Source organism: Rattus norvegicus, chromosome 3 (assembly GCF_021556685.1).
Source record: "Rattus norvegicus strain SHRSP/BbbUtx chromosome 3, alternate assembly SHRSP_T2T, whole genome shotgun sequence".
NCBI classification, from domain to species: domain Eukaryota; kingdom Metazoa; phylum Chordata; class Mammalia; order Rodentia; family Muridae; genus Rattus; species Rattus norvegicus.
In genome coordinates, this window is record NC_141536.1 from 107,038,782 (window position 1) to 107,058,589 (window position 19,808).

Sequence of the window (19,808 nt, forward strand, 5' to 3'; positions counted from 1 at the left end):
CTTGATTCTCTTCATTTTAATTTTTTATTACATTTTAATTAGTTTTTGTGTGGGTGTGTTTTTGAGTGTTTTTTGAGTGTTTTGAGCTTTGAGTATCACATAAATGTGGAAGTCAGAAGTCAGCTTGCAGGAGTCAGAATTCTCTCCTCCCTGGGGTTGAACTCAGGCGGTCATCTTGGTGGAAGCACCTTTAACGCCTGAGCCATTCTGCAGGCCACTTTGTCCATATTCAAAGTAGGAAAGTGAGAGTCTCTTTACTTGGCTCTTCTAGGTCCCTTAAGGTGACTAGTATTTAACAGTTACCTGCAGTTCTGGAAGGAATTCTGAACTGTAATGATCCCTTAATATCTGTAGGATATTAACAGTAGGCATAGTTCTGCTTACCGTCGTGAACCCCTCGGCCCCACCATCTGAGACCTCTCTTAAGTGTCTGGTAGGAAGAAAGGGAAAATGGAACACTGCTTTCTTTGCTTTCTTGTAAGGAGGGGGTGTGCTGGCAAGTTGTAAGTAATAATAAAGTAGCATCATAAATACAGCCTGTGATTGATTTGTTTCTCTGAATTTCTTCCTAGTCTCTGGAAAGCACAAGGAGAATCCTGGGTTTAGCCATTGAGGTAAGAAATATTCAATATTTGAGTATAGAAATGTATGGGTGGAATATTAATTAGCACTACCTACAGTTGATGTGATCTAGCAGTTGCCGAAGATTGCCCAGTGATGCACTAATAAGCCAGTTCTGGTTCTTCTTTGAAAGTATTGGGATATTGACAGGGAAGCTGAATTTACCATAGGCTTGAACTTACTTTAGGGATTAATATGTGCATTGCTGTGAAACACTTAATTCTGTCTGTAACACTTGATTCCTGAGCATTTGATTTTCGATTTGATTCTTTCTTATCATTTATCAGTCTTTGCAAGGTTTAGAGATATTTTGGGTTGCTTTCTTGTACTTTTCATCTTTCTTTTTCCCCTTTTAGTCTCAGGATGCAGGAATCAAGACTATCACTATGCTGGATGAGCAAGGGGGTGAGTTGAAGTCATTTAAGTAAACTCTAAATTTGACTTAGAGTACCAAAAACCCCTATAAAATTCAGCCTTCTCTTTGTAAGATAAGAGTAATGTGTTTCCTCCTTTTCTCTGGCTTGTAGTATCATGGTCACTGCTGGACTGGGATGAGAGGCAACAGTGCCCACTGGACACAAGTCTCTTAGACAAGAGCAGCCTGTTGTGTGCATTTGTCACGTGAACTCTAAACGTGATATTCTCAAATCATTTCCCAGATGAGTTTAGAACATCCAATTTTGTTGGTCTGAGTTAACCCCATCAAAACTTTCCTTAGTTTAGTGCCTAAATGTTAGGAATACTGGGAATCTGGCTGGAGTGATTTCTAGGCAACCCTCACATGCTGCTAGAGAATAAATCTTTGTGAATGAGGCTCCAGGAACCGTAGGATCAGTGTTCTCTTGGCACTGAGACTCACTGCGGGTGGTGGATAGTGTGGAGGGTGCAGCTCCCTGCTCTGTAGCATTAGCATTTTCACTGGACATCTATGAATGTAACACCACAACTTATTCTTAGAACAACTAAATCGCATAGAAGAAGGCATGGACCAAATAAATAAAGACATGAGAGAGGCAGAGAAGACTTTAACAGAACTCAACAAGTGTTGTGGCCTCTGCGTCTGCCCTTGTAATAGGTAAGTTGATAAATCAAGACCTTATCCTTGCTTATTCCCTACCCGGAAATAAAGTCAGAAGTGTAACTGGATAACTGGTCGGAAGTTAGCAACTTTGTTAAAAACAAACTGAAGATCAAGGTTTTCATCAAGCTGGAAGGTTCATAGAAAATCGTGCCTAGATTGACCAGCTCTTGTACCAAACATCAGTTTCAATCTGGATACAAAAAGGCTGGGGATTTACATCTGGATGGTGTAGAGTAGAATGGCATTTGTGTATAAAACATTTAAGGAGTAAAGAATGAACTTCTTCAAAAGACAGTGTGTTAGAGCTAGTGTTAGATGGTGTGATGTCTACTAAGGGTACAGATGTGTATGGTTATATGATACCTTAACAGGAGGGAGATCATGAGGTGAGCTTGTCACTAAAAGGATTTGAATTAATGTGGAGAAAAGGATCTGGGGGTGAGGCTAAGTGGGAGCCCATAGCACCAGAAAACAGTCAACAAAAATAAAACATGGAAAGAAAGGGAATTTAACTGAACTACATGATTCAGGTGAGAAGTAGCCGGAGATGAAGGTAGCTGGCGGAGGAACTTGGATGCCAGAGTTAGGGAGGAGATAGACTGGTTTGACATTTGTGACTGTGTACCAGGAGGCTAGTTAAACATAATTCATTATCTGGGTCTTTGAGGTTAGACTTTATCGGTAAGGTTAAGGATGAAATTATAAATCAATAGGATTCCCTTTAAATCGGTTGGTTGCATTTGAAGTACGAAAGGGAGCGAGTCAAAGAAGACAGATGATGGTTGATGATTATGTCCTAGTTTTCTTTATGTGAGGAAACAGCCTGAGCAAAAGAACTTAGGGAAAGAAAGTTTATTTGGAAAGACCAATTCCAGGTTGTAGTATATCACTGAAGGGAGGTCAGAGCAGGAACTTGAAGCAGCTAGTCACATCTCATTCCAGAGCAGAGAGGAATGAAAGCTGCGTGCTGTGCTTGCTCTCACCTTGTCTTAGGCTTTTACTGCTGAGAACAGGCCATGACCAATGCAAGTCTTATAAAGGGCAATGTTTAACAGGGGCTGGCTTACAGGTCCAGAGGTTCAGTCCATTATCATCAAGGTGGGGGCATGGCAGAATCTAGGAAGGCATGGTGCAGGCAGAGCTGAGAGTTCTACATCTTCATCTGAAGGCTGCTAGCAGAACACTGGCTTCCAGGCAGCTAGGATGAGGGTCTTAAAGCCCACACCTACAGTGACACAGCTTCTGATGGTGCCACTCTAGGCTGAGCGAGCATATAAAGCCATCACACCCCCTTTCTTCTCCCACCGCCTCACACTGTTTAAGCTTCCCTGCTGCCCACAGACATGGGTACAGGCAAACCAGATCTAGATAGGTCTTTAGTTGATGCTCTTGGGTGATTCATAAGGCATCTCTGACAAAGAAAATTTTATAGTATACTGTGTGAAGATTGTGCTCGAGATAAAGGACTTCACCCATTTCCTTTTGTTTTTTGATTCCTTGAGACAGGATCTCACTATATAGTCCTGGCTGGCCTGGAACTCTCTATATAAACCAGACGGGCCTTGAACTCAGAGATCTGCCTGCTTCTGCTTCCTGAGTGCTGGGATTAAAGATGTGTATTAAAGTAAATCACCATGCCCAGTCACTCATTTTATTCCATTGTGGAAATTTCTATTCTCTTTTACTCTTGGATGAAGTAAACTTTATGATTTTCTTACTAATAATAGATAATCAAATAAGATAAAGTTTGGACAGAGGCAGTTAACCATTAAGAGCATCAGTCAGGAGCTCTTTGAACTTTGCTCTTAGTCAAGATGAGTGTCTTGAGATTAAGTTACAGGGCTTCATCAACAGTTTGTCCAGCTAATAGTCCCAGGTGCATAAATCCCAGTGAGTTAAGTCTTTTACACTTACATATTTTCAGGTGTATTTGGTTATTTGCTTTGCCTTATTTCTAATGTGAGTTCCAGGGATTTGGACTCAGATCCTCATTTTGTACCACAAATACCCTTTAACTGCTGAGCCATCTGCCCAGCTCTCAGATAAGTATTTTTATGTTATAATATTATATAATAATTTTAATTAAAAACTATGTGTATGAGTGTTTTGCCTGCTTTGATGTCTGTGCACCATATGCGTGTCCGGTATCCACAGAGGCCATCAGATCCCCTGGAATTGGAGTTAGAGAAGATAGTGAACCACTTGTCGGTGTTGGGAGTCACCCAGACCTTCTGGAAGAGCAGCCAGTGCTCTTAACCCCTGGGCCCTCTCTCAGTTCCTTCTCTGCTATTTTCACTAAATAAAAGGATTATGTTGCTTGTTGATCCACATCTGGATTTGTTTGTCATGAGGAGTTAAAGGTTTGACTGTTCTTCTCAGCTTTAATACAAGCCCATTGACGTGTATACTTTGGTTGACTTTCTAGAAGTTTATAGTTCAGTGGCTGTGACTGGAGCTGGGGATGTAGCTCATTTAGTACAGTTGTTTGCTTAACATGGGTTCAAGTCCCAGCCCAGCATAAAATTGGGAGTGGTAGTTCAAGCCTATAATCCTAGCTCTCAAGGTCCTCCTCTTCCTTAGCTTCATATTGAGTTCAAGGTCAGCCTGGGCCAAATGAAGCCCTCCAAAAACAACAACACCACCAGTGTGTCAACCAGGTTTAGCAGGTTGATTTAAGCAGCACATTCTAAGTGTCTATATAATATGACTCAAACCCTTAGATATGTTTTACAAACTTCTGTTCCTGTCACCTATGTTTCATGAACCATCTTGGAAGAATGACGAAGAGAAAGTAGGTGAATTTCCTTGAACAAAAACTCCTCTTCAGTCTAGATGACTGTTTCTAAGTTATAGGTTAATAAAAAGAATAGCAATGAATTCTAAAAGGGTCAAAGATGAGAGAACATGGAGGATAGAACAGTGGGTGTATTGAAGTTTTTCTCTGTGTCCTGCCATGTGTGGGCAAGCTTTTCTTGAACATGAGGCGAGAAGGTAGAACACGGCCCTGCCATACATAGGCTTTCACCTCCATCATTGGCAGAACTCTTTTTCAGTGGGTGGAGAGAACAGTCCTGACCAGATGGAGTCCAGGACTGCCATGACAGAACAGCTGTTCATGAAAAGAGAGCAGAACCCATGTGAAAGATTCTAGGGGAGTTTTCTTCTTTCAGTGTCTTTATCCCATGAGACCTGGACTGCTGTTAAGTCACATGGTCCCAGCATCTCCCTTTCCTCCCCTGTCTAGATCTTCCTGACCTTACTTTACCTGTTTCAGTCAGGGTCAGCACTTAGCCAACCATAGCATGAGCTCCTCACACACAGATACAGCATCCTAATCCTCCGCGTCCTGTGGGTGTCAGAATCTAGCAGCATTACTAGACCAGTACTTAACTTCTCGGTTCATGTATTCTTCCTTTCCTTCCTCCCTTCCACCCCACCCCCTGACCCATAATTGTGTTTATCTAACTGTTTAGAAATTTATAATACTCTAGAAGACAAGAGTTACTTTTTGTTCACTTTGTATTATAAATAGTGGGTTCACTTGTGCTTTAAGTTGTAACTGCACTGAAGCTTTTAAATTAGTGTACTCTTGTGATCACACTCAGGGCCTGGCTGGCATAGGACAAGCAAGCACTCTCCCACTGAGGAGGACTGAGGGGACCTTCTGCTCAGCATAAACTTTAACATTTTTGTGAGGAGTGTTATCCCTTGGACATGCTCAGGAAAAATGAAGTATACTATCATTTAAATTGTTTTCTTGTTTTTCTTTTTATCTAGATTCTCAGTTGGTGGCTGTTTCTTTGAAACCAGGCAGGCATTTAAATGCATCGTGTATTTAAAGCTCTAAATCTGCTCCTGTTCTGTTTGACTGACACGTACTGTCTGCATCTTATTCTCTCACTTAATCTCTTCCTTTCTTGCTTACTAAAATGAAGATCTAACATCAAAAGCCGGGCTCAGTAGCTGATCAAAGGGATCTTTAAGATGCAGTCTTGAGGTGCAGGCTGAGCTGCTAACCTGCTGCCCAAGGTGATGTTTCAAATAGCTTTTCTGTGCATGTGCATGGATTTGTGAGTGATGGAAACGGTCCTAAAGCTGTGTTGTGTGTAATGTGAATTTGTGATGGATGCTAGCAGACAAAAGATGAACTTAATAAAAGGGTCTTCATTTGTTATAACTCCATTAGACTAACATACCAAAAGCTAAATTTTTATTTACTAAGTTAACAGCAAAAATAAAAGCACCCCTGAAATTCAGTAAGCTTTAAATTGTTGATTTTAGCAGAGCTGCAGTCGAGTTCTATTAAAGGTTGACTGCATCTCTCTGTTCCTCTCCATTAGATGTCCACATACCTTCTGGTTCCTGTAGAATGTTTCTAGTAAAGTATTGCTTCTCTGCATTTTAATTTCCCTTGATATAGGACACTATCAAGTCGAGGAATTGTCAGTCTAGTCATCGTAAATCCTATTTAGAATAAAGTGGGATATCAGTTTTAAATGTGCCAGGCGTGGGTCTCACACCTTTAATCCCAGCACTGAGGAGGCAGGGGCAGGTGGATCTCAGAGTTCAAGGTCAGCCTGGCCTACATATCAAGTTTTAGGACACCTAGAGCTATTTAAAAACAATATAAAAGAATAATAAAAATATAGATAGATAGATAGATAGATAGATAGATAGATAGATAGATAGATAGATAGAAAGAAAGAAATGAAGGAAGAAAGAAAATATAATGTATCCTATTTTTTAAAAGGTAAAAACTCATTGGTCACTTTTGATTTTATTTTTGTCTTTGAGATAGGATCATATTTTGTTAGCCCAGACGGGCCTCACTCAGTCTCTAGAGTCCTGGGTTTGCAGGCATGCCACTCTGCCTAGATTTTACTAATTGCTTTTGAGTTTGTCACTCTCTCTCCCACCTGCTCTACGACCTAGCATCCTAATAGCAGCCCTACTTATATTACCTCAGTTAACACTCTTGGCTACTGTGCTGAGAGTTGTAGCCCAGTGGTTGGGTGCTAGGACTGGTGAGGCCCTGGGGTTATTCCCCATCACCACAGATGGACAAAAGCCCAAAAGCCACTCACTCTTTTAAAAATATTGAGAAATATTGGTTATTTTGCATATCATTACTCTGCTTTAGATTTTTGCCTGGAACCTATATGTTAACAAAGAATGCATGATGTATTAGTTCACTAATTTAACAGGTAATTATAAGAAAATATTAATTTAAAAATTAGATATCTCACCTTGTTCCAGGGAAGATTTGACATGGCTGATTAATGACTGATTGACAGAAATAGTAATATGTATGTATATATATATATGTGTGTGTGTGTATGTATGTATATATATATATATATATATATATTTGGGAACTTCGAAGAGCCTTTAAAGGCCTACAAGATAGATCAGTAGGTAAAAGTGCTTGCCACCCAGGCCCCACATCCAATTTCCATCCTTGGAAACAAGTGAAAGTTCCATGCACTGATGAGGATCTGCAATCCCAGCACAGATCGGGGGTGGAGGGAGAATTGCGCTGCAATTTGTCAGCCAGCAATAGCTGGAGAAACAAAATTCTGCTTCAACAATCTCGAAGGCCATTTGTCCTCTGACTTCTCTGCGTGCGTGCTGTGGTGCATGTATACCCCCCAATCAATCCAATCAGTCGATCTGGAGTAAATATGTTAGTAAATAAGTTAGTACACACACACCCCTTCCATAGGGAAGTCAGAAAACAGCTTGCAGGGGTTACTCTTTTCATCCTTCCTCCGTCATGGATTCTGGGAACTAAGCTCCGTCTGTTGAGCTCGGCAGCATGCCCTCTACTTACTGAGCTGCCGTAGCAGACCTCCTTTCTAGTTTTTGAGACAAGTTCTCACAATGTAAGCCAGGCTGGTCTCAAACAAATGATTTGCTGCCTCAGCTGCCTGAGTGCTGGCATTAAAGGCATGTGCTGCCATACCCTGCTAAGAGCATCTTTCTCACAAGTAACAAAAAGTCCAGTTCTAGTTCAGCCAGAATTTAGTCTTCGTATGCTTAAGAAAAAAGCCACTTCTTTTTCATAGAATTTATATTCTTCTTTTGCAATTTTTGCAATAAAGAGACTACCTCAAAACTAGGATAAATAAGGCCTATATTATAGCAACACTAAGTTTTGGGTAATACAGAAATAAAATTAAAATTAAGTAAAATCTTGCTTGAAACAAAAGTAATCAGTAAAGACAGTTTTGAAATAGCCATTTTAAAGTCACATGATAAAGTGAGGTAGCATAATACTGTAATCCCAGCATTTAGGAAGTAGAAGAAAGCCACATCAGAAGTTGGCCACTCTAAGCTATATAGACAGGGTTTCTCTATGCAACAGCCCTGGCTGCCCTGGAGCTTGCTTTGTAGACCAGGTGTCCTCAAGAGATTTGACTGCCTCTGCCCCCTGAGTGTCGGGATTAAAGGTGTATGTGACTATGCCGGGATCTGGGCTTTTTCTTGCCTGTTATATCAGTTGAGAAGTATATTCTATGTTAACATTCTGACTCTATTAGCTACACCTAAGCCTTTCAGGTGAGTTCTGGTTTTGCTTTGAGTTTTACTTTGTTGTAATACCTCACTGTGGAGACCAGGCTGGCATCGGATTCACAGAGTCTGTCTAGCACCCATCTCTACCTATGGTGATAGAGAAGTGCTGGATTGCAGATGTGCACCACCACACCAGCCTTTCCCTGGGTTCCAGAGATTGAAGTCAGCTTTGGGGCTTGTGCAGCAAGCTCCTCTTTAGCTTTAAAAGACCTAGACTTGGGATTGGGGCGGGGTGGGGGGGGTAGGTATTCAAGGCAGGGTTTCTCTGTGTAGCCCCGGCTATTCTGGAACTCACTCTGTAGACCACCTGGCCTTGAACTCGAAAATCCACCTGCCTCTGCCTCTTCTGAGTGCTAGGATTATATTAGTTGGCTGTCTAATTTAGAAATAATCCATTTTTTCCTTCATACAGAACTACTCTAGTTCAAAAGTTCAAACAGGGAACAAAGATGGGGCCAAGTGTTTCCCTCTTGGATTTTTTTCTACCCATATATTAAGCTCTATGGTTCTTCCAAGAAACCTCTCTGTGTATCCCAGATCACCTTCCCCAAGGATTCTCTTCCCTCCCAGTGTCCATTGACCTTTTTTTTTTTTCTTTTCTTGTAAAAGTTATAAGCTGAAAGACTTGAAATATCTAGTTTCAGTTTACCACTTGCTAATGGCTTAGCAAAAACTTGGTAATAGTATTTGGACCTTTTAAAAATGCGTAGGCGGTAGTAGTGCGTGTCTTTAATCCCAGCACTGGAGAGGCAGGGGCAGGCCTCTCTGAGTTCCAGGACAGTCTGGTCTACAAAAGCAAGTTCCAGGACAGTTAGAACTACATAATGAGCTCTTGTCTCCAAAACAAACAGACAAACCAAATTATTAAATGTTGGTAGAGGTTTATCTGATTCATCCCTTTCCTCTTTTGACATCGGCCATAGTGCAGATAACCTACTTTTAGCAAGAAATTGTAGGGTCATATTCAGGGTAATAAGTACTAATAACTTAAACCCCCTTTCCTGCTTTGTCTGTATCTCTGACATTAATATAGGACCAAGAACTTTGAGTCTGGAAAGAACTATAAGGCAACATGGGGTGATGGTGGAGACAGCTCACCTAGCAATGTGGTATCTAAGCAACCAAGCCGGATAACAAATGGTCAGCCTCAGCAGACTACAGGAGCGGCCAGCGGTGGATACATTAAACGGTACACCAGCTCTTCCTCCTGTTTCTACATCTCCTAATGCTCATTTTAGAGATTGGGTGTGGCTAGCAATAAACCCTAACTCAACAAGTAACCTGTCAGTCTCCCCCCCCCCCCCTTTCTTCCTTCTCTCCTTTCAAAGAGATGGTTTATTTTGGCTTCTCATTCCAAAAGATTTGGTTTATGGTTTCTTGGAAAGAAAATGATGGCAGCAAGAATATGGTGACAGTTATTTTTCACGTGTGGCAGGCAGTAAGCTGTGAGAAGGGAGTATAGGAAAGGCTGAGCAAGGCATGCCCTCTATAGAGCTGCTGTCAAGCCCCACACCCTACCTTCCACCATTTCCTGGTACGGCATTCTGGCCACATTGTCTAATTGATTTTAAAGTCTTGAGATTTGAGTCTGCATAGATTGATTTGAAGGTTTATTAACCACAGGTTAGGGGCTGGTCAGATGTCTCAACAGGTAAAGGAGCTTGCTGCCAAGCCTGCTGTCCTGAGTTACAGTCCCAGTTCTCATATGGTAAAAAAGAGAACTGACTCACTTAAATTATCCTCTGATCTCCAGTGCATGTGTTGTGACATGTGCACATGCATGTGCACACACACACACTACAAGTAAATGTAAAGGTTAAAACAAGCCAGACAATAGTGGTGCAGCCTTTAATCCCAGTACTTAGGAGGGAGAGGCAGGCAGATCTCTGTCAGTTTGAGGGCCAGCCTGGTCTACAGAGTGGACAGCCAGGGCTACCCACAGAGAAACCTTGTCTTAGAAGGAAACAAAGCATAAAGATTCAACTGGGCTTGAAAGGCTGAGGATGAAGGATTACTTTAACCCAGGAGCTATAGGTATGGCCAAGGGCCATAAGGCTTTATCTGTAGTGAAGAGAAGACAACAAAACAAGCTGTTTACCTGGTAATCCTAGCACTTTAGAAGGATAACATGGGAGGATTGACTAATTCAAGGTCAGTCTGAGAAACATAGTGAATTCCAGGCCATCCAGGACTATATACTTTCCTGACTGGGAAGATTTGGAGTAGAGTATTAGAATTAGTGTGTTACCGTAAACAAGTACCTTAATGGTGCTAGAAAATACACTGTATCTCAGTGTTATATGTTAGTGGTCTTCTCCACAGATCTCGTAGTCTCCTTGATTGGCTTTTGCTGCTGCTGTTTTGAGACAAGGTCTGTGTAGCCCAGGCTGGTCTCCAATTTATGTTTCTCTTCCTGCCTGAGCCTTCTGAGTGCTAGGATTACAGTTAAGTTTCACCACACCTGGCTTTTAAGAATTTTTTTAATTATATATGTGTACATGTGAACAAAAGTACACATGAATTCCATAATGTGTATGAGGAGGTCAGAGGACAATATTGTGGAGTTGGTTCCCTCATGCTACCTTTATATGGGTTCCATGAACTGAACTTAGGTCATCAGGTTTTTTGTTTTTTTTTTTTTTAATTTATTTACTTTATGTGTAAGTACACTATAACTGTCTTCAGACATACCAGAAGAGGGCATCAGATCTCATTACAGATGGTTGTGAGCCACCATGTGGTTGCTGGGATTTGAACTCAGGACCTCAGGAAGAACAGTCAGTGCTCTCAACCGCTGAGCCATCTCTGCAGCCCGGTCATCAGGTTTTTGCAGCAAGCATTTCGACCTGCTGAGCCATCTTGCTAGTCTGCCTATTACCTACTTGACTCCTCTCCTCTCCTCTCCTCCCCTCCCCTCCCCTCCCCTCCCCTCCCCTCCCCTCCACGCCCCTCCTCTCCTCTCCCCTCTCCTCCTCTCCTCTCTTCTCCTCTCCTCTCCTCTCCCCTCTCCTCCTCTCCTCTCCTCTCCCCTCCCCTCCCCTCCCCTCCCCTCCACGCCCCTCCTCTCCTCTCCCCTCTCCTCCTCTCCTCTCTTCTCCTCTCCTCTCCTCTCCCCTCTCCTCCTCTCCTCTCCTCTCCTCTCCCCTCTCCTCCTCTCCTCTCCCCTCCCCTCCCCTCCTCTCCCCTCCCCTCCTCTTCTCTCCCCTCCTCTCCTCTCCCCTCCTCTCCTCTCCCATCCCCTCCCCTCCCCTCCTCCTCCTCCTCCTATCCTCTCCCCTCCTCTCTTCTCCTCTCCTCTCCCCTCCCCTCCTCTCCTCTCCCCTCCTCTTCTCTCCTCTCCCCTCCTGTCCTCTCCCCTCCTCTCCTCTCCCCTCCTCTCCTCTCCCCTCCTCTCCCCTCCCCTCCTCTCCTCTCTTCTCCTCTCCTCTCCTCTCCTCTCCTCTCCCCTCCTCTCCTCTCCCATCCCCTCCCCTCCTCCTCCTTCTCCTCTCCTCTCCCCTCCTCTCTTCTCCTCTCCTCTCCCCTCCCCTCCTCTCCTCTCCTCTCCTCTCCCCTCCCCTCTCCTCCTCTCCTCTCCCCTCTCCTCCTCTCCTCTCCTCTCCTCTCCTCTCCTCTCCTCTCCCCTCTCTTCCTCTCTTCTCCTCTCCCCTCTCCTCTCCTCTCCTCTCCCCTCTCTTCCTCTCTTCTCCTCTCCCCTCTCCTCCTCTCCTCTCCCCTCCCCTCCTCTCTTCTCCTCTCCCCTCTCCTCCCCTCCTCTCCCCTCCCCTCCTCTCTTCTCCTCTCCCCTCCCCTCCTCTCCTCTCCCCTCCCCTCCTCTCTTCTCCTCTCCCCTCTCCTCCTCTCTTCTCCCCTCCCCTCCTCTCTTCTCCTCTCCCCTCCTCTCCTCTCCTCTCCCCTCCTCTCCTCTCCTCTCCCCTCCTCTCCCCTCCCCTCCTCTCCCCTCCTCTCCCCTCCTCCTCCTTCTCCTCTCCTCTCCCCTCCTCTCCTCTCCCCTCCTCCTCCTTCTCCTCTCCTCTCCCCTCCCCTCCTCTCCCCTCCTCTCCTCTCCTCTCCCCTCCTCTCCCCTCCCCTCCTCTCCCCTCCCTCCTCTCCCCTCCCCTCCTCTCCTCTCCTCTCCCCTCCCCTCCTCTCCCCTCCTCTCCCCTCCTCTCCTCTCCTCTTCCCTCCTCTCCTTTCCCCTCCTCTCCTCTCCTCTCCCCTCCCCTCCTCTCCTCTCCACTCCTCTCCCCTCCCCTCCCCTCCTCTCCTCTCCCCTCCTCTCCCCTCCCCTCCTCTCCTCTCCTCTCCCCTCCTCTCCCCTCCCCTCCTCTCCCCTCCCTCCTCTCCCCTCCCCTCCTCTCCTCTCCTCTCCCCTCCCCTCCTCTCCCCTCCCCTCCTCTCCTCTCCTCTCCTCTTCCCTCCTCTCCTTTCCCCTCCTCTCCTCTCCTCTCCCCTCCCCTCCTCTCCTCTCCCCTCCTCTCCTCTCCCCTCCCCTCCTCTCCTGTCCTCTCCCCTCCTCTCCCCTCCCCTCCTCTCCTCTCCCCTCCCCTCCTCTCCTCTCCCCTCCTCTCCTCTCCCCTCCCCTCCCCTCCTCTCCTCTCCCCTCCTCTCCTCTCCTCTCCCCTCCCTTCCTCTCCTCTCCTCTCCCCTCCTCTCCTCTCCTCTCCCCTCCTCTCCTCTCCCCTCCCCTCCTCTCCTCTCCTCTCCTCTCCCCTCCCCTCCCCTCCTCTCCTCTCCCCTCCTCTCCTCTCCCCTCCTCTCCTCTCTTCTCCTCTCCTCTCCCCTCCCCTCCCCTCCTCTCCTCTCTCCTCCTCTCCTCTCTTCCTTTGTTCCTTTTTCTCAGTGTAGACTGTTTCTTAGTCTACATTTCATTTACATGTGAGCATCATTTTGATTACTTATTTTTATAATTCTAGATTTAGTCCATTTATAGTTCTGATTTAACTCTCTTTTTTTCCTGGTAGCATAACTAATGATGCCAGAGAAGATGAGATGGAAGAGAACCTGACTCAAGTGGGCAGCATCCTAGGGAACCTAAAGAACATGGCTCTGGATATGGGCAATGAAATTGATGCTCAAAACCAGCAAATACAGAAGATCACAGAAAAGGTAAAAAAAAAAAAAAAAAGTAATTAGACCCACAGGAAAATGAGAGTGAATCCAGTGATATTGAGGGATCAATATCTTTTGGGAGGGATCAATGCAGTCTACTTAGGCAGTGTGGTGAGGTGGCTGCTCCAGCATTTTAAAAGCAGTCTTGCTGTTTTGCTCATGTTAGTGGTTCATTGAAAAGGCACATATTAGAATGAAATTTAACCTAAAACTTTCCACATGAAGCTAAGAATTTATTTGTAGAGCCTGTGAGGTAGCTTAGGGAGTAGAGATGCAGGCCACCAGGCCTGACAACCTGATTTTGATCCCTGGGATCTACATCTTAGGACATAACCAATTCTTATAAACTGTCCTTTGACCTGTACACATATGTACATGCACACAATAAATAAGTGTAATTTTAAAAGAAATTTAAGAATGTATTGAGTAACCTGGGTGTAGTGGTATACACTTACAATCCTAGCATTGGGAAGACAGAGGCATATGGATCTCCCTGAGTTCAAGGGCAGCCTGGTCTACATAGAGAATCCCAGGACTTCCAGGGCGTCATAAAACCTCCCTGTCTCAAAACCAACCAGCAAACAAATCATGTACCAAGTAGATTCCCCCTAAGTTTTGTGTGTGTGTTATGTGCATTCCTTGCCTGAATGCATGTTAGCTTTTACTTTTGTTTTATTCACAGATACAGATAGCCTAGAAGTAAAATCGTACAGCTTCATTTCAGGAGTCAGTAGCAAAAACCAATTCTGTAGACTAGTTCTTGTATAGGGTCATGTGTGACTGGAAAGATGGTTCATTGATTAAGAACACTTACTGCTCTTACAGAGGATCTGGTTTATTCCCAGAAACCATGTCAGGGGCCTCGCAATGCCTATAACTCCAGCTTTAAGGAGTATGAAACCCTCTGACCTCTTTTGGCGCTTGGACTGGAGCCACTTGGTTCCTAAGATGCTTGCAGTGCTGAACCCTGGGTTTAGGGTATAGATTACACATCATTTTAATTTAGATGCTTCTGTGGGTGGCAGTACATCTGTTCCAAAGATCTTTGGCAAAGTTATTTCAGTCTCTTTGGTCAGAGCTCAGTAGCTCCAAATGAAACTTCTGCTCAGAGAGCATTCTTGTCATACTTTATTGCATCAAAAATGGGCTGGAGGGGTTGGGGATTTAGCTCAGTGGTAGAGCGCTTGCCTAGCAAGCGCAAGGCCCTGAGTTCGGTCCCCAGCTCTGGAAAAAAAAAAAAAGAAAAAAGAAAATGGGCTGGAACCAGTGTTGTTGCCCATAATTCCAGCCACTCCAGAGGAGTGGAAAGATCACTTGAACTCATAAGCTCAAGGCCAACCGAGGCAATCAGATCTAGTCTCAAAATCTAAGTTAGAAGGCCTTGGGAGGTGGCTCAGTTGGGAAGTGCTTGCAATGCAAGTGTGAGGACTTGCATTTGATCCTAAGTACTCATATACAAGCTACACATGGTGGTGTGTGTCTGCAACCTTGGGGTGGCAGGGAGCACTTCTTGGTCTTCAAGAGGACTGGGAAACAATTCTCAACACCCACATGGTGGCTTATTCCAGTTCCAGGGGATCCAACAACTTCATGGCTTCCATAGACACATGGTGCACAGACATACATGCAGGCAAAACACCCATACACATTATTTAAATTTTGCTGATTGCTGGTGGCCTTTAATCTCTGCCCTGAGAGAAGCAGAGGCAGGTGGATCTCTGTGAGTTCAAGGCCAGCCTGTTCTCTACAGAGTGAGTTCTGGGACAGCCAGGGCTACAGAGAGATACCATGTCTCAAAATAATATAAAATTTTATGTTTTTTGTTGCACTGGTGATTGAACATAGGACCTCATGTGTGGGAGGCAAGTAATCTACCACTGAACTATATCCCACCCTCTTAACTGCTGTTATTTTGAGACAGTTTGACTGGAACCCTGGCTGGTGTTGAACTCATGATATTCTTGCCATATCCTTTTGAGTGCTGAGATTACAGGCTTATTCCCATATGTAGTTCCCAAATACATGAAATGTTTCATGTTTGTGCATGTGTATGTGTATGTACATGTTTGCGAGTGAATGTATGTCCATAGAATTGCAAATCATATATTCTGCCCCTGAGCTGTGTCCTCAGCTAAAATTAAACGTGAGTTTTGAAACAGAATTCCATGTAGCCTTGGCTGGCTTCGGATTCACTGTGTAGTTGAGGAAGACTGCTTACTGAGGGCCAAGTTCTAGGATTGCTATCCTGGCACATAGCAGGCACATGCCGTGATGCCGGCCACTTTTTATGCAGTGCTGTGAAATTGAACCCAGTGCATCTGGGCAGACACTACCAACTGAGCTACGCCTGCCTCCCTCGGCTTAATTTGCGTTTAAAATGGCTTATTTTGTGAACGGATACTGACGTTTGTTTTTGTTTTTTTCAGGCTGACACCAACAAGAATCGCATTGACATTGCCAATACAAGAGCAAAGAAACTCATTGACAGCTAAAACCCTGCTGTACTTCTTTACCTGTTAACTCAGTCTCGGGCTCCTGCTGAGTCTTTTCTTACTCAGTTTGAAAGACTGTGCGAGAAGGGCGGGAGGAGGATCCCTCCTCCTTCCTTCCTTTCTGTCTTTTGGGGTAGGTTCTTGCTCAGGCGTTCTTACAGTCTTTCTCAGTTTACTCTTGTAGGCTGCTTTCTGTACATCACTTAGTCTCTCCATCTCGTCATTTAGCTTTTGTGTTCAAGACTTGGAAGCATTGCCAAAGAGCCATGAAGGGAGGCAGCTGGATAAGTAGCTTTTGCCATTATTGGTTGGTTGGCTTGGTTTTGGTTTGGTTTTGGTTTTATGGTAAAGAGCAAGAGGAAGGAAGAAGAAATGAAGTGACTCATTAAAGAAACTACAGGTCACAAAAAACCCTCAGTGCTTGGGGTAGGAGCTTTCACACGTGTTTTGTTCTACACTGTTTTTCAGCTTCTGCTCCAAAGAGAGTACAGTGAGTTTTCCAGAAGTGAGCTTCACTCCTAAATCCTTAGTGATTTGGGTATAAACGTAGGCTCTTGGGTCCCGTTTCATATTGCACATGCAGGAACACTATATAAACGAGTGCCTTTTATTCTCATACAGTAAGTCATAGCATGGTCCCATTGCAGGCCTGTTAACTTCATGGAGTTGTCAGTAGCCTTGAAAAGATGTACATATATATGTGAAATCGGAGACTTCCTCACTAAAGCAGGGTGTATCATGTGAATTCAGATTTACCTCATAAGAATTATGTTTAGATATGAAAAAGACTTGTTTTGATCTCAGGTAGAAAAATAGATTGCTTTGAGTTTTGTATAGTTTTAGACATTTAAAAAGTTATAATCTGTTACTAAAAGTTGTTTGGAAAATTATGCCTTTGATTAATTATTGATGACCACACTGCCATTCTCTCTGCCTTACACACAGAATCAAGTTTGTGTAGACCCTGAAGTGTTATGAACTGGTATTTGTCACCTTTGTTTAAAAATCAGCATGTACAATTGCTGATTGTAGATCGCAATTAGCGCAAAGTAGATCGGTTTGACCAGTAACCATTGCTTGATTCTTACAATTAAATTTTGTAATTAATGGTATTGTTCTTCAAATAGGTGATGTTTCTATGACTTATTTGTGGGGGCAATCATTTTACCAGCTTTTGTTAACATTAGATAAAGCAAATGTCCATACGTCATGCACTCCAATAGAAAGTTGCATTAGCTCTTCTCTAATTTTCACCAGAAGTGTGTACAGGACTTCCTACGGTTTGCTTTGAGTTCATTCTAGACATTACTTGTCTTAGTCGTTTGAACTTAAATACACTACTGAGTATTTCTGAGTGAGAATTCAAGTCATGTATTGAAGAAGATGCATCTAGCATAGCAACATTCAGAGGGTGAAGAGGACAGTGTGCAAAACAAAGCAGTGTTCCATGCCAGAGTGAAGAGCTTATTGGGTACAGATACCTAATGTATGAAGTATGGCTGAGTGTAAAACACTGGACTGTGCTGTGCCCAAAAGTGCTTCCCTTAGTCATTTAAAAACAACATGCTGATTTGTCCAAAGGAACAGTACCAAAAGGTAGTATCCAAGGTATATTTGGCTAGAATATGCACTAAAGCAACCCTTTGCTCTTGCTGGCTGGTGTGAATGCATGCTTATTTCTTGCCTTAATTTCTATATCTGTAAATGGGAATTAATAAATCCTGTTTTATAAACTAATTTACAGACCAGTAATGCCCAGAAATTTCTTAGAATATGCCAGGCTCACAGGCCACATGGGTAATCTCAATGTTTGGGAACCTGAGGCACAATCAATCTACCCAATGAGTTTGTGGGCTAGCCTAGAGTAAATTGTGTCCAGAAACAGCTTCTACCCCACCCCCCCAAAATCAACCAACAAAACTATTTTTTTAAGATTTATTTATTATGTATATAAGTACACTGTAGCTGTCTTCAAATGTAGCTGTCTTCAGACGCACCAGAAGAGGGCACCAGATCTTATTACACAGATGGTTGTGAGCCACCATGTGGTTGCTGGGAATTGCACTCAGGACCTCTGGAAGAGCAGTCAGTGCTCTTAACTGCTGAGCCATCTCTGCAGCCCCCAACAAAACTCTTGAAAGAGTGCCTATTAGGTGTAACTCTCCTAAATGATAGCTATTTTCTCTAGAATGGAGGGAGCTCTTGTTTTTTTTTTTTTTTTTTTTTTTTTTTTTTTTTTTTTTTTTTCTTTTTTTTCGGAGCTGGGGACCGAACCCAGGGCCTTGCGCTTCCTAGGTAAGCGCTCTACCACTGAGCTAAATCCCCAGCCCCGGGAGCTCTTTTTGGTCAAAGACAACATAGCTCCTCTCCCGACCCAAAGAAAAAAGCATGGAAGCAGATACCAAGCACCTTTGTCTGCGGAGCCACCATACCCACTGTTGCTGTTATTTTTGAGATACAATAGCATAACACAAGCTGGAGTCACCTGGGATTCTGGTTTTGGTGTGTCTTCTAATATCGTGACCTTGTATATAATACCTATGACTACAAATAAGAGCTAGCATCTTATACTGAACTTTTGGTTGGTTGGTTGGTTGGTTGTTCTTGACACAGGATTTTCTGTGTAGCCTTAGCTCTCCTGGAACTCACTCTGTAGATCTCGCTGGCCTTGAACTCAGAGATCAGCCTGCCTCTGTTTCCCAAGTGCTGGAATTAAAAGTTGTAATCCTGGCTGGCCTCAAACCCAGAGATATACCAGTCTTTGCTCCACAGATACTGAAATTAAGTGTGCCACTAGGTCCAACTTCAAAGTTTTTTAAAAACAGTAAAGCTCAAATTTCATCTTAGTCTTAACTTACACAGCTGTACCTATTCATCCCTTCTTCAGTTTTAATGTATTTTTCAGTCTTCGATTCTTAATTTTTCCTTATCACATATGGATTATGACTATTCTATTAACTTAAACATCTATATTCTAGACATCCTATAATGAGCATTTAAAATTAAGGTTTTGGTGTGTTTTCTAATATCGTGACCTTGTATATAATACCTATGACTACAAATAAGAGCTAGCATCTTGTACTGAACTTTTGGTTGGTTGGTTGGTTGGTTGGTCTTGACACAGGATTTTCTGTGTAGTCTTGGCTATCCTGAAACTCACTCTGTAGATCACGCTGGCCTTGAACTCGGAGGTTAAGGTTTAGGATTGGGAATGTAGAACTGCTCAGATCATGAGGTGCTTGCCTAGTATACAAGTATCCCTAGGTTCAGTTCTGTTTTACCATGTAAGCCAGATGTGGTGCCATGCCCCTCCAAACTCAGCACTAGGTAGGGGGTAGCAGGAGGATCAGGAGTTCAAGGTCATTCTCAGGTACACAGTTTCAGGACAACCTGGGATATGTGAAACATACTCAAAACAAAAAGGGCCAATGATATGGCTTAGCAGGTAAGGGTACTTGCTGCCAAGCCAGACAACCCAAGTTTGAACTCCAGGACCTAAATGGTAGAAGAACCACCTAAAAGTTTTCCTCTGACTTCCACATGTGCTGCACTGTATGCAAGCTTGTGTGCACATACACATAAGAATGTAATGAAAATAAAAAGCAGAAGTTACCTGAATGGTATTTTCCTGGATGCTCTCATTAAAATTCCAAGTTATCCTAATTTATCCCTCATATTTGATATTCAGATTCCTTATCCTGAAGTCATTAATTGGTTTGTTTGTCTTTGCCTCTTTATAGATAAGATAAATCGCTTGTTTCATTGGGTTCCTGTTGTGTCACTTTTTTTTTTTTCCTTTTCTTTTTTTCGGAGCTGGGGGACCGAACCCAGGGCCTTGCGCTTGCTAGGCAAGTGCTCTACCACTGAGCTAAATCACTTTTATGATTTTTTTCTTTATAATACATACTCGAGAAAGTCAAGTATAGAGGTATTCCCTATATTTACAGATG

At 43.6% G+C, this 19,808-nt stretch overlaps 1 protein-coding gene across 6 annotated transcripts in view; it reads left to right on the forward strand.

Moving 5' to 3' along the window:
- Positions 1 to 19,476, forward strand: part of Snap23 (synaptosome associated protein 23) — a 32,197-nt gene extending 12,721 nt beyond the window's left edge. For 2 of the 6 annotated variants that reach the window (XR_015683404.1, XR_015683405.1), the window contains exons 3-9: positions 573 to 614; positions 978 to 1,026; positions 1,579 to 1,696; positions 5,480 to 5,731; positions 9,309 to 9,464; positions 13,219 to 13,363; positions 15,793 to 17,595. Coding sequence is in view for 4 of the 6 variants with exons in the window: in XM_087654312.1 (XP_087510438.1) it covers positions 573 to 614; positions 978 to 1,026; positions 1,579 to 1,696; positions 5,480 to 5,512; positions 9,309 to 9,464; positions 13,219 to 13,363; positions 15,793 to 15,858 (609 nt within the window). In the remaining 2 variants the exon portion in view is untranslated. 6 annotated transcript variants of the gene reach the window in all.
- Positions 19,477 to 19,808: the final 332 nt, after the last annotated feature.